Raw genomic sequence first — 14,410 nt, forward strand, 5'->3', positions numbered from 1 at the left:
CCCCTTTCATTGTGTAAAAAATGTACTCTTTATTGTGTAAAACAGCTGCATTTAAACATTGATTCCACTTTTTGTTGCGTCTACATTCCTGTTACCTATTAAACTGTAAACTGAAGGCTGCTAATCCTGCTAGCAACAGCAGCGGGAACGCCACTGAACTCCAGGAGAGCCTCTGAGCGCCGCTGCTACTCGTAGCGACGCCGCCGTCCAGCTCGGCGCCGCCCCGCGTGAAGAAGCCGAACGGAAACCTCCAGCGAGGCCGAGGAGACCCTCTGGGGGGTTCTGGGTAAACGGTGGCTTCGACGAACGCAGCTTTGGCCGTCAGGGCGAGAGGAGACGATAAAGGACACTGGAGGGAAAAAAAAGATGAATACTTACGATAAATAAAACATCCAATAAGTAAATGTTTTATAGCATTGGTCTTCAACGTTTTCCAGGCCAAGGACCCCCAAACTGATGGCGAGATGGACCGGGGACCCCCTAATTATATATATTGTATAAAATTGTGTTACATCAAACTGGTCCTATAGTGCCATGTGTAAATGTACCTTGTTATTGTGCATTCAATACTAAGATACTCAAATAATACACAGGTTCATATATTCATGTTTTTATTTTAAACATGTGCGAGGCACAGTGAGTAGGGTGGCCATGCCACTGCCATTTATAAACATAACATAACACAATAAACTGATACCTGCCAAAATCAACAATGTCTGTCAATTGCATGCAATCATGCATAAAAGCTATTTAAATGGACAGTTTTAAAACATAAATGTGAAAAGGAAAATAAGTGATGCTTGTTAGTGCCACTGGCATGCATAAACATACCTGTTATATTGCATACAATACTGAACTATTAACATAACTGACAGATTCATGTTTTAATTTTAATTTATTTATTTTTAATTTTTATTTTTAATTCAACCAAAACTTTCGCGACCCCCATGCAGTACCTCCGCGGACCCCCTAGGGGTCGCGGACCCCCTGTTGAAGACCCCTGTTTTATAGTGTTTTTTTTTTCTCAGAATTAGTGTGTTTTTGTACCTGGACGGTCCGACAGCGGAAGAGAAATTTGGCTCCCAGGATGAAGTTCTGAGGAAGCTCGATGAAGCCCTGCCGAGCCCACAGAACCTGGATGAAGAGAGAATCTGGGAGGGTGCAGCCCGATTCACACGACTCCTGGGGGAAAGGAACAAATCAGGTGGAGACGAAGGACAGATCGGCCCTGTTGCTGCTTCACAAACCCACAAAGTAGTGCAGGATTAAATAATACACTGTTCTTTATTTTTGCCCCACAAACAATCTAAAAAGTGTGGCATGCTTCTTTATTCTGCACCCAAATTAGTTTGGGCCATTTCTCTTTCAGCATTCCACGTCTAGGACTGAAATTGTTTTTTTTTTAATGCAAAATAGCACAGAAGACTGGATGAAGAGTGCCTATGAACGGCATATTCTACATCCTGTCACAGATTCCCATGAAATTAAGGTCTGGGCTTTGACTAGGCCATTTTAAGACGGAAAATGTAAACTGTTTTTTTTTTGGAATGTACACTACTCAAAAAATGAAGGATGTGATTTTTAATCAGGATAATATCTAGTCAGTTAAACCTGTGGAGTTGTGATCTGGTCAGTTCAGTAGTAGTCAATTTTATTTATATAGCGTCAATTCATGATACACGTCATCGCAAGGCTCTTTATAAAGTCAAATTCAATCAAATCCTCCAGGTTGCACTGCAAAAAGGGAACTAAAAGTAAGTAAAATTTTCTTAAAATTAGTATATTTTTTCCTTGATTTGAGCTGGTAAATCATTCTATCTGCCAATGGAATAAGATGTTTGTACTTAAAATAAGAACAATTCATCTCTATCATCTTATTTCAAGTCCAGGATATCTAATTATCCAATTTTTGCCAATAGAATGAGAATTCCCACCCCTAAAATTGGATAATTAGATATCCTGGACTTGAAATAAGATGATAGAGATGAATTGTTCTTATTTTAAGTACAAACATCTTATTCCATTGGCAGATAGAATGATTTACCAGCTCGAATCAAAGAAAAATACACTAATTTCAAGAGGATTTTACCTACTTTTAGTTCCCTTTTTGCAGTGTGGTCAGAAAGTTTCCTCTCTAAGGAAACCCAGCAGGTTGCATCAAGTCTCTCCAAGCAGCATTCACTCCTCCTGAACGAGCGTAGAGCCACAGTGGACAGTCGTCTGCATTGTTGATGGCTTTGCAGCAATCCCTCATACTGAGCATGCATGAAGCGACAGTGGAGAGGGGGGTTGTAAATCGATGGCGGATGTTCTGCTGTTAATGAACTTAACGGGTGGACTAAAGGAGCAACAACGATCAGATTTAACCTCCCCGTCTCAGCCGTACCTGTGGATCGGTCGCACATTCCTGCGTTAGGACTCTTGTCCAGTCCGGTTTGGAGCCCGAGTTCATGGCGATGACATCGGGAGCACCGGATCCCCGTAAGATCTCATAAATCTGTGAGCGCAGCTCCGTGCAGTTCTGACTGGCGGAGCTAGACGGCAACAAGGCGAGAAAAGCACAGAAAATACAACATTGTAACGCCGGTGAGGCTTTAGACCACAGGTGTCAAACTCAAGGCCCGCGGGCCGAATCCGGCCCGTCAAGGTAAATTATCCGGCCCTCAAGAGCCAAAAAAAAAAAAAAAAGGCATATCATGTCATGAATTAGAGGTATATATCCTTTTAAAGTGTATAAAGTGGCTAAAACTGTGCCTCTTGTAAGTGTAACTCACCGCAATATCAACTTTTCTTGCTGATAAACTGTATAAACTGGGCCTAAGGTTGCTATTTTATGTTGCTGTGCATTTTTTATACTTCTATGTGAACTGGAATGAAATTATGAAATGAAAAGTATCGTCTATACACGTGCTACCGGCCCTTTTAATGACTTCATGACGCCAAAGTGGCCCCATATAGAAATGAGTTTGACATCCCTGCTTTAGACCAACTCCTACGCTTTGTTTGTTACGACTCGGCGCCTCCTCCTACTTCAATTTGTAACTAAAATGTCATACCAGTGGTACTGAATCAATTTTGTATTTAATAGTTTAGTTTTTTTTAATGGGGGGAAATTAGGCATTTTCAAGAATGATGAAGACAACTAATTGTGCTTAATTATCAGGGATTTCCAAAAAAGTTAAAAAAACAAAACTGAACTTTTTTTCTAAAGTTTGAAGACGTTTTGCTTCCCATCCAGAAAGTTTTCTGGAGTGGTGAGGAGTTCCAAGCTTTACATTATGTCCAAACAAAGGCCTTGTTTTGGCTTAGATGAGATGCAAATTAAACCAAAACTGGTCCACGCCTCTGCAATGGGGAGTCGTTAGGATCGTTATTGGCCTGGTTTACAGGGGAGATGTTTTGATCACCTGCATGGAGGTGAGGATTGAGGTGAAAATTGGAAGGAAGTTAAAACCTGATTCCTCCTCCTCTGTTTAAATTCAATTCAATTCAATTTATATAGCAGCAATCCCTCATACTGAGCAAGCATGAAGCGACAGTGGAAAGAAAAACCTCCAGCAGAACCAGGCTCAGTATGAACGGTCATCTGCCTCGACCGACTGGGGGTTAGAGAAGACAGAGCAGAGACACAACAAGACAGACAAAGAAGTCTTAAAGTTGTTTTTTCTTTCTTAACTTAGATGGCTTCCTTCACCCCAAGCTCAAACCATCTGTCTTCTTTGTCCAAAATGTGAACATTTTGGTCCTCAAAAGAGTGATCGGATAATCAGATTTGGTTAAGCCACATTACTCCAGACATTTGAATTGAGAAAACTTTCTGGATGGGAAGCCAAACATCTTCAAACTTTGGAAAAAAGTCCAGTTGTTTTGTTTTTTAACTTTTTTGGAATGATCATGACCTGGATGACTGAGAATCTTCACCAACAATTATCAGGGAAGCTTCAGGGCTGGGCGATGTGGCTTAACCAAATCTGATTATAATCAACTTATTTTCCCACACTTTTGATTCACAAAAAAGAAATTAAAGGCATTTTAAAAATTTATGTCAAGCATTTTGTCTGGAAGTTGATCTGAATTCAAAGTGCACCTAAACACAAGCAGTGAAACAAGCTTGTAGAAGAAGATGGCCGCCCTGCCGTTGTAAAACGTTTGCTCTTAGTAGTTTTACACAATGAGCAGACAACAGGCTTCACTTCAAACTAACTTTTTAAAAAATGATTGAAGTATTTTTGTTAAACTTTGTGTTAAATTCAAATTCGTCTCAAATATATTGTCGGACATGTTCATGAACAGAGAGGAGCCTTCGCTGACCTGAACGTGCAGCCAGAGATGGTGTTGTGCGTGAAGAGGACGGGCGATCGTGTGCCGGGAGCCGAGGAACACGCCCCGCCTTCTGAAACCCCGAGCGATGTCAGCTGATCCACCGTCAAGGAAGAGCGACGCGTTTTCACTGTGATATGAATCAAAATGCTACTTGGGGCAGGAGCCACTCTGCTGTTGAGGATACGGGTTGCAGCTCTCCGTTAAAGCGACCGACGACAGCAGATCCGTGTCGAAGTCCAACAGGAGGTGCTGGTTCTGCTGGAGCGGGGCCGGGTGTGGCCAGCTGTCACAGATTAAAAATAAATCAGAATTCATGCAGTGATTCACTGCAAAGAGGGAACTAACAGCGAAATGTTATTGACATGAGTGAATTTATCCTTGATTTGAGCAGGTAAATAAGATTATCTGCCAATGGAATAAGATTTTTGCATTTAATATACACTGCAAAAAGGGAACTAAAAATAAGTAAAAAAATTCTTGAAATTAGCGTATTTGTCCATGATTTGAGCAGGTAAATAAGACTATTTGCCAATGGAATAAGATTTTTGCACTTAAAATAGGAGCAATTAATCTCTAAAATGAGATAATTAGACATCCTGCACTTGAATTGTTCCTATTTTAAGTGCAAAAATCGTATTCCATTGGCAAATAGTCTTATTTACCTGCTCAAATCATGGAAAAATACAATGATTTCAAGAAAATGTCACTTACTTTTAGCTCCCTTTTTGCAGTGTAGGAACAATTCATCTCCATCATCTTATTTCAAGTGCAGTTTATCTAATTTTCTTATTTTAGGGGTCAAAATACTCATTTAATTGGCAGAAAATCTTACTTACCTGCTCAAATCAAGGAGAAATGCACTCATTTCAAGAAGATTTTACTTTTATTTCCCTTTTTGCAGTGTATAAAGTATCATTTCTTTCTTATCAACCCTAAATGAATCAGAATCAGAAATCAGAATCAGAGATACTTTAATAATCCCAGAGGGAAATTACTTAATATGCACTGATGGTAAAATGAAAACCTGAGCCACCCACAAGCTTGTGGATCAGACCAGTCCAGTTTATTTGCTTATTTAAACACTACTTACATCGATTCATGATTATTTATGATTATATAACTGTCCCTTGATTTTTTTTTTTGAACAAATCGGTTGATTGATTTTCAAAAATTGGGCTAACGTTCGCACTAAAAACCCACAATCATAGAAAAGTTCCCTTTTTTGGTGTTTGGAGCTCAAGCCATACATTGGAGCCGTTTTAACAGCAAAACTCAATTAAATCAGGGGGAATAACCTTTTTATAGTTGAAGAGCATTAGATTAGATTTTTAATTGAGGCTTGAGGTTTTTTTTTTTTAATACCTACTCTACCTGATCTTTTTTTACCTGCTCAAATCAAGGACAAATACACTAATTTCGATACAATTTTGCTTACTTTTAGTTCCCTTTTTGCCGTGATTGAAAAAGAAGAAATGTACCTGAAACTGTACAGAGTGCGTCTGGAGCAAAAGCTGCTCAAGAGCCACGTCTGCCAAGGTAACGCTGACCACGGCATCAGTCAGTTCCCCCCTCTCCGTGTAACCAACGACGAACTCCACCTGCAGGGAAATAAAACCCAGCTCAGCTCAACGCTTCCACACTGACTAAAGCGCACAAAAGTGGCTCCTCACCTTTTCCACAACATTTTTGCAGAAGCCGTCCAGTCGGGCTGGCGCGGGCCAATCAGAGAGCGGCCTCACTGGGATCTGGAAGCAGCGTTGGTTCAAAATGGTTAAAATAATAATAACGCACAAATGCAATGGGATCATTTTACCACTGGACATGCTGTACATTCATGGCCTTTGAAAACACACGCTGCCGTTCTCCTTTATGTTGCGAACACAGAAGCAACGCCAGTATCGCCGCTTAAATTGGCCTCCTGTTAAATTAAGAATAGAATTTAAAATTCTCCTTCTAACGTATAAAGCCCTTAATAATCAAGCTCCATCATATATCAGAGCTCTGATTACCCCGTATGTTCCTAACAGAGCACTTCGCTCTCAGACTGCAGGTCTGCTGGTGGTTCCTAGAGTCTCTAAAAGTAGAATGGGAGGCAGATCCTTTAGCTATCAGGCTCCTCTCCTGTGGAACCAACTCCCAGTTTTGGTCCGTGAGGCAGACACCCCGTCTACTTTTAAGACTAATCTTAAAACTTTCCTTTTAGACAAAGCTTTTAGCCAGAGTGGCTCATGTTACTCTGAGCTATCTCTATAGTTATGCTGCTATAGGCTTAGGCTGCTGGAGGATATCAGGGTCTAATTTTCTCACTCTATAGAGTTCTACTGTTCTTCAACTATGCATTATGTGTTGTCATTTCTGCTTTAACTTTCTGTTCTCTCTCTTTTATCTTCATACAAGGTACACCTGGTCTGGCGTTCTGTTAACTGTGACATCATCCAGAGAAGACGGCTCACCCGCTATTACCATCTAATGTAGAACAGATTACTGGATCAATGTGTGCTTCTGTGCTTTTTTGTTTCTCTTGTTGTGTCTCTGTTCTGTCTTCTGTAACCCCAGTCGGTCGAGGCAGATGACCGTTCATACTGAGCCCGGTTCTGCTGGAGGTTTTCCTTCCCGTTAATGGGGAGTTTTTCTTCCCACTGTCGCTTCATGCTTGCTCAGTATGAGGGATTGCAGCAAAGCCATGTACAATGCAGACAACTCTCCCTGTGGCTCTACGGTTCACCAGGAGTGAATGCTGCTTGTCGGGACTTTGAAGCAATCAACTGGTTTCCTTATATAGGACATTTTCGACCAATCTGTATAATATGATTGAACTTGATTTTGTAAAGTTCCTTGAGATGACATGTTTCATGAATTGGCTCTATATAAATAAAATTGAATTGAATTGAATTAAATTCATCTGCCTGCAACTCTGTTGGGAAAGAAAGGGGCGTGTGAGCCGCACCGTGGTTGTAGAGAGAAACTTACCAAAAGATCAGACGGTATCACTGCGTCAGCTGTTGGAACCTGAGACAGTAACAAACATCAGGTTTCAGCAGTCTGCTGCGAGAGGACCAACGCGTTTAAAAGCGCGTTTTTAAAAGTTAAGCTGAACCAGACTGGCTGACCTTCACGAGACTCATGTCAGAGAAGTAAGAGCTGGCGCTGAGGCTCGGGTCGGCGGTGCATGAAGCAGCGGTCACCGTGCGGCTACAAGACAGCGACGTCGATCTCAGAAACTCTGAAGGAGAGGAGGAGATGAAGCAGTGAGATGATGGTGTTAAGAGGGAACTCCTCAAATGACGACAAATAACTAGAAGCTTGAATAGTTTACTTGTTTGAGTCAGATAGTGAACAGATCTGAATATCGGCGCTATATATGGCAACTACAAAACACCGCTGCTGCGTTGGGATCTGCTGGAGTGACTCTCAATGACTCTCAATACTGATAATGATCGTGATCATATGGATTTTTTTCCCCATCGATTTTCTAAAACCCCCGAATGACTGCAGAGAAATGTCAGTGTGGATGTCTTTACTGTGGAATCTGACCAAAAACACCTAAATGTGGTCTCTGTGTTTCCTCGATAAGGAGCCAAAACACTCGAACGACCAGACCTGAAACCAGCGACTGCAGCATCTGTGCAGGTGGGCGACGTTTATGTGGCTTTTTTTCTCAGCGGGATGAAAACATCATACAGTTCATGAGGGGCGTCCATGTGAGCTTCAGTGTTACATTTAATCCGCTCAGTAAGCGACTTTGGCTTGTTTTTCTCTAAAGTCACTTGCAACTTCCGTCGCAAGTGACTTTAGTCGGCGGTTGCGGTTTCTTGGGCTTGTTTTTTAACATGAAGTCGCTTTTTCCTCATGTTTGATCCGTTGGGCGAGAGGAGAGGACTTTCTAGTTTGCTCTCTTCTCGACTTCCCAACCCTGGTCCTCAAGCACGCCCGTCTGGCATATTTTAGGTATCTCCTTGCTGCTACACACCTGACTCGTTTGAATAAGTGATTAAGAGGCTTCTGCAGCCCCTGATGGCTGCTGAGGAGGCCACTCATTCATTTGACTAAGGTGTGCTGCAGCAGAGACACATCTAAAACATGCAGGGCATGCGTACCTGAGGACCAGCGTTGGGAACCGCTGACTTAAAGCATTGAGGGGTTTCTTTATAACTTCAACTTGCATGTTTTGCAATAAAACAAAAATCACTATTTTCTCATAGGGCTGGACGATAATTCAATAACAATATATATCGCTTGACAGACATATTTCGATGATAGAAAAAAAGATCAATAAAAAGTTCCATAGAATAACAGTTTTCCTTCCATTTGCATTCTAGCCATGTTAGTTAATATCACAGTCATTACATGTTCCCAACACATCACAAACAGACCCAGGAACGCTTTGTCCCCTTCAAAGAGTTCAGAAAGCACTTTTTTTAAAAAAAACTTGCAGTTTTGGTAAAAAGTTGGTTGAATAAAGGGTTGAGTTTGAATTCAGTGTTTGTGTCTGTATCAAAAAATAGGTAATTAAGCAACAGTTTAAAATGGCCAGGGCTACACTTAAAATATTATGTTTTGAATTTGTTGATAATTATCGATATCGATCGATATAATTTCTATTTTATCGATATGCTTTTTTTTCTATATCGTCCAGCCCTATTTTCTCAGAACCTGAAGGTCTTCCTCCGTTTTTGCTCTGCCGACCTGGTCCTGCTTTTCCCCATGGCGCCTTGCCCTTTTTCACAGCCGGAATAAAGTCTAAATCTGTCCATTCAGGAGGCGACAGCTAAAACAACCGCGCCTGAATCTAGACTGGGAACTCACTTGCAGGGTTACGGCTGAAGCAGAAGGCAGAGGCGGCCCCTGGGGATGGCTGACGGAGGAGCCCTCGCACAGAGGAGTTGGAGAAAAACGTCTGGATAACGTCATCGACCTGGAAAAGCATTTTCATTTAATGAAGACATGCACTGAATGTTTACAGAGCATTTATTTAGGTGTTTACCCTGTAAAAGTCTCTGCTGTGTCTTATGGTCGGATGTCCTGGAGGTGAGAAACGGTAGAAATCCTGTAATGCTGGAAAGTGAGTCAGGGCAGGAAGAGACCGGGGTGCATCAGCTGCTGGGAGGTTCAAACAAAACAGTGGAAGAAGTATAATGATCCATAATTTGGTTTAAAAGGCATGGCTCAATGCGTTTTATAATCATATTAATTGTGCTCTGGGTGCAAACCTCTCTACCTTCTGCCTGGACGCAAAACAAGGTGTCCGTCACAGTGACAAACGAAGAATCCACGTTGGCTCTGAACATCAGCCATTTCTCAATGCAAACTCCTCTCCTGCGTCGCGAAAATAGCGTTTAAAGCATTTAGGTTTACAGCATGTGCGTAACGTATGGTGGAGAGGACGCGTAGAAAACTCACACATCTGCTCGCGGACAGCCGGTGAAAACTGCGGCTAAGTCGGCAACATCACAATCGGCTGTGTCACAGCAGCAGCCGACGTCACAGAAACCAGGCGTCAGGTCACAGAGACAAGCTGAGAAAACAGAAGATGAGGCGTTCGTCAGTCCAGGTAAACTCACAAGACTCTAGATAATCACACGACTCGTTATCTGTACTAAATACCTGAATGTGCATGCTATAAAAAAAATTATTATGAGGAAAGGAGTGATTATTGATGGACCCCTTAAAGTTTTTGTCCCGTGAATATTTCCTTATCGGAAAATACAAAGAAATTAATAGAAAAAAATTAAATGAACACGTATCTAAAAGTTTTAAAGAGTTTGGACATGGATAAGTACTTTTGCTTCTTGCATTTTGAGTTGAATGTTGAAAACTAGCACAGCGCCAATAAGCACTAATGCTTCAGGCTGCATTGGAAGCTCACAAAGTTCTCCAGAGGACAACCAGGCCCTGGAGAAAGTTGAAACGCCATCATTTATGAGATCGTACCGCTATGGCGTAATTGTTTTTATGGTGGGTCTAGGTAGCCAAGCAACCACAATTATGTTTAAAACCAAAATAAATATTTCTAAAAAAAGGTTTTTAAACATGTACGATATTTATTTTTACCAATTCAGCTGAAAAGCAAACAAATCTGTAGGTAGTTTAGCAAAAATGAATAAAAACGGTGCAACAACCTGGTTATATGAATATTTACTACCTTAGACCAATACTTTTTAGACTTTTATAGTCACTATAATTTAAGTTTAGCTGTTCTACTTGGATTTTGTTGAGTCTCCTCCGTTTGCATCTTGTGTGACAACAGTGACAATACCAAAACTGGACTATTATAAAAAAAAATTTTAAATATTAAAAAAAGTTTGGTCACGCAGGTTGAATAAGAGTCAACAGCAGCTTCTTTAGCGTTGTGTTTTACATGTGAAAAGAGCCTCCTGCTTTCACCGTATATCCAGGGTAATAATAAATACATATTTCACCTTATAGTCGCGCAGAGGAGTTTAACCTATCCCTTAGGTAGCAGGGTCTTGCTCAGGGACCCAGAGTGACAGGCTGGGTTTTGAACCCCCAACCTGTGCAGCCTGGCTCCACTGAACCACCACTCCCCCCCAAAAAAGTACAAAAAAACCCAAAAAATATCCAAGCATGGCTAAGCTCTCCCAAAACCTTGTGAGAGAATGTGTCACAATCACAATGAACGAGTGGCAATAAGTCGAATATATATATATATATATATATATATATATATATATATATAAATTCACCTTTAATAGTGAAGCACGGCAGTGGTAGCATCATGCTCTGTTGTCACTTTCACTTTTGTTCAGTCGAAATGATGAAGTATTTGTTTACAAGTATAAACAAATCAAAATTACGCCGCAAGTGATCCACTTTATACCAGAATATGTATCTTTATGTTTTAGATAAAGATTTACACACACTTAAGCTGTCAAATGTGATCCCTGCCTACAGTAGAAAACCTTTAGAGACTGAGATGTTTGGTGTAAGTTACCCTGAGCAGACACCAGGGTCTGAACGGTGGCTGGAGACGGAGCGTCTGTGGCCGGAGTTGGGGTCCCAGTAACGGACAGCTGTGTGGTCACCGCCGAGTCCAAAGTGGGCTCCAGAGTGGCCTCCGCTGTGGCCCCTGTGAGGCCCGCAGCCGGGGTGGGTGAGCTGAATGGGGCCCCATATGTTGGGCTGGAGCCGGGAGATGAAGTGGCCCCCACATCTGTGGCTGTGAGAGCCAAGCGTCCACAGAGGACAAGGAGGAGGTGCAGTGAACGCAGGTAGCTAAAAATCATTTGGCTAGCAGAAACATGGTGCGGATCCGGAGCTAAAATGTTTAAATCCGCAGCAAAAACGATGTTAACGTCACGGTTTAGTTCCCTCTACGTCATTAGTGGCACACACAGACCCTGTCCCATATGTCACAAACCAGGAAAGTTAGGAAAACACCCTCCGAAGTAGCTCAGCTACATGCTAACTAGCCATCTCCAAGCAAGCTTCTTGTTACCAAGGAAGTTCTTCTTCTTCTTGCGTTTATTGGTGGTTGGCAAACATCTTTTCGGTGTGCATTACCGCCACCAACTGGTGAGGATTGTGGTTCAGAATGGTCCTATTCCTAAAGATATATATATATATATATATATATATATATATATATATATATATATATATATATATATATATATATATATTAATTTACAAATACTAAATCCTCCTAATTATTCCTGTTATTATTAAATATTTAAATAAATATTGATAACATTTATTTTTTTAAATTTTTCTGCAGAATATCTATCGCCTCAAATTTAACTTTCTCCTTATTAAGGTCTCTAACCAAATTCCTTCTTTCTTCTTTATACTTTTTACAATACATCAATACATGTTCTACTGTTTCGTCTTGTCGCATTTACCTGACATGTGTTTCCCTATTTTGTATAGTGTATTATTTAATCCTGTATGTCCAAATCTAAGTCTTGAAATAACGGTTTCCTCTCCTCTGCTGCTTCCTTCTGCTATCCTCATTTCTCCGACTTTCCATTGAATCCTATACAGTCATCTTTCTCTCCTTTCTTCTTCCAATTGTTTTTGCCACCTTTTCTTCATCCTCTGTTTAATGATACTTTTAATTTCTGTCTCACTTAAGTTAACCATCATATCAATGGTTTTATTTTTGATGCTTCCTTAGCAATCTTATCTGCAATTTCATCTGCATTAATCCCTATATGTGCTGGCACCCAAATACATGTAACAGTAATACCCATAATTTGAACTTGATATAAAATTTGCTGTATTTCAATTAAGATGTCTAATCTAGTTTCAGAAAAATTATTTTGTATACTGATTAAAGCTGAGCTTGAATCTGGACATATAATTGATCTTATTGGTCTCACTTCCTCTACCCATTGTAATGCTAACAATATTGCTAGCAATTATCCTGTATATGCTGATAATTAATTATTTATTCTTGTATTTACTCTAATATTGAAATCTGGAACATAAAATGCAATACCTAGCCTATCACCCACACTTTTAGATGCATCTGTATATATTTGAATATAACCATAATAACTATTAACTTATTCCTGTATCAGTTTATGATTAATATTGCCTTCTTTTTTCTTTTCTAATCATGTCAAATCCACTGTAATTTCAGGTATGATCCAGGGAGGGATTACGGCTAACGGTACAGTTGGACTACATTTAATTTGATCTAATTTAAGTTCTTTTAGTTTTTTCCCCCCACTATCCATCCAAAACTTCCTATTTGTCTCCTCTCCCTTTCCCAACACGGCTACAATGTTTCTTTTGTAGGATGATCTTGACCATGTCCCTGCAAACTAACCCAGTAATTTAACAACAGTTGTGTTGACCTGATTTCCAGTGGCATTTCTCCAGTTTCAACTTGCAATGCTATAGTAGATGTTGTTTTAAATGCTACTGTAATTAATCTTAAAGCTTGTGTCTGTATACATTCTAACTTTTTAAGTGATGTACTAGCTGCTGAACCATAAACCACACTACCATAGTCTATTGCTGATCTTATTAACCCTGTATAGCCTTTAAAGCAAAACTTTTTTGCATTTATTAATAATTTTCTGAATATGAAATGTCCACGTAAGTCTATCATCAAACCATAAACCAAGGAATTTAAAGTTTTTAACCCTTTTTATCTCTTGATTATATAATTTAACCAAGGAAGTTCTTCTTCTTCTACTTTTTAATGGCGGCGGGGGAAAAAAATCCCTCCCAAATTCCGTTTACGTAACGCTACCGTAAAATACTAAAAGAGAAGCATTATAATTTATCAGCAGTGTCTTGTCGAACAATGAAATGTGATGAACAATTTGAATTTGCAAATAAAGGACTGCTGAACACCTGCTTAATGTGGAACAATAACATTTAATCATAGACAGTTAAAAAAAACAAGTTATTATTATTATGCAAGTTATTAAACAATAATAATGCCTATAACATTAAAAACAAATTATTATTTTTTGAATAGCAGATTTTCTTTGTTTTATTGGTTTACTGTTTAGTTGTTTTGCAGCAACATACAAGAGAATAATCTAACAAACAGAATTAAAAGCAGGCACAACTTGCTATAAAGGAAGATTTCCACCATAAATTAAATATAAACCACTACATACATTAAAAAGTACTTACCACCACTATTTAAGTGTAAAAACATAATCATTGAAGTAAAACATTTGGTAATGTCAGTAAAAAACTTCTGTTGAAATTTTAACTTGTTTAATTAAAATGAATAAAAGCCACTGATAAAATTATAGTATACAAAACATTATCATGCTCACACGTGTTATTCAGTTGTGAGATTCACTATTACCTTCTTTTTAATTTCATATTAAGCAAATAAACACATATTTTTCTTGTCCTTCTGCCTGCAGGATGGAGAGGACACAAGGATGAACCATAACACTGATTGTTTACAGCATTAATGTTTCTTTCTGTATGTCTGCAGGTTTTAAATGTGTGACTGGGGCCAGGGGGGGGGGAGGGAAGCATGGCCCTGGTCTCTAGTTTATTCACCGTTTCTCCCTCTTTTTAAACTTTAATGCCTTCGTTCTGATGATTTATTGATGGGTTTCATTTGACTGCATGTTTCCTGCCCAGATATGCA

At 39.8% G+C, this 14,410-nt stretch overlaps 1 protein-coding gene across 2 annotated transcripts; it reads right to left on the minus strand.

Moving 5' to 3' along the window:
- Positions 1-4: 4 nt before the first annotated feature.
- On the minus strand, positions 5-11,792 carry LOC105916095 (tectonic-3). 2 transcript variants are annotated; one of them, XM_012850408.3, is made up of 14 exons: positions 11,276-11,792; positions 9,724-9,838; positions 9,542-9,639; positions 9,308-9,420; positions 9,130-9,238; positions 7,434-7,546; positions 7,294-7,332; positions 5,994-6,068; positions 5,802-5,921; positions 4,508-4,606; positions 4,312-4,415; positions 2,387-2,534; positions 1,048-1,182; positions 5-349 (listed from the first exon to the last, which is right to left on the minus strand). In XM_012850408.3, the coding sequence occupies exons 1-14, from the start codon at positions 11,565-11,567 to the stop codon at positions 92-94; spliced, it is 1,818 nt and encodes a 605-aa protein (XP_012705862.2). In that variant the 5' UTR covers positions 11,568-11,792; the 3' UTR covers positions 5-91. The 2 variants fall into 2 exon arrangements, with proteins under 2 accessions (XP_012705862.2, XP_012705861.2); XM_012850407.3 differs by having other exon boundaries at positions 9,308-9,423.
- Positions 11,793-14,410: the final 2,618 nt, after the last annotated feature.

Source organism: Fundulus heteroclitus, chromosome 10, assembly GCF_011125445.2.
Source record: "Fundulus heteroclitus isolate FHET01 chromosome 10, MU-UCD_Fhet_4.1, whole genome shotgun sequence".
Classification (NCBI taxonomy): Eukaryota; Metazoa; Chordata; class Actinopteri; order Cyprinodontiformes; family Fundulidae; genus Fundulus; species Fundulus heteroclitus.

Bases quoted from the DNA above. Each gene is read 5' to 3' on its own strand.
- LOC105916095 (XM_012850407.3), bottom strand. From the start codon at position 11,567: ATGATTTTTAGCTACCTGCGTTCACTGCACCTCCTCCTTGTCCTCTGT. The intron at 9,640-9,723 runs GTGAGTTTTCTA...TTCGCGACGCAG, and splicing joins GGCTGTCCGCGAGCAGATGT to GAGAGGAGTTTGCATTGAGA. The intron at 350-1,047 runs GTACAAAAACAC...TTTTCCCTCCAG, and splicing joins TCCGCTGTCGGACCGTCCAG to TGTCCTTTATCGTCTCCTCT.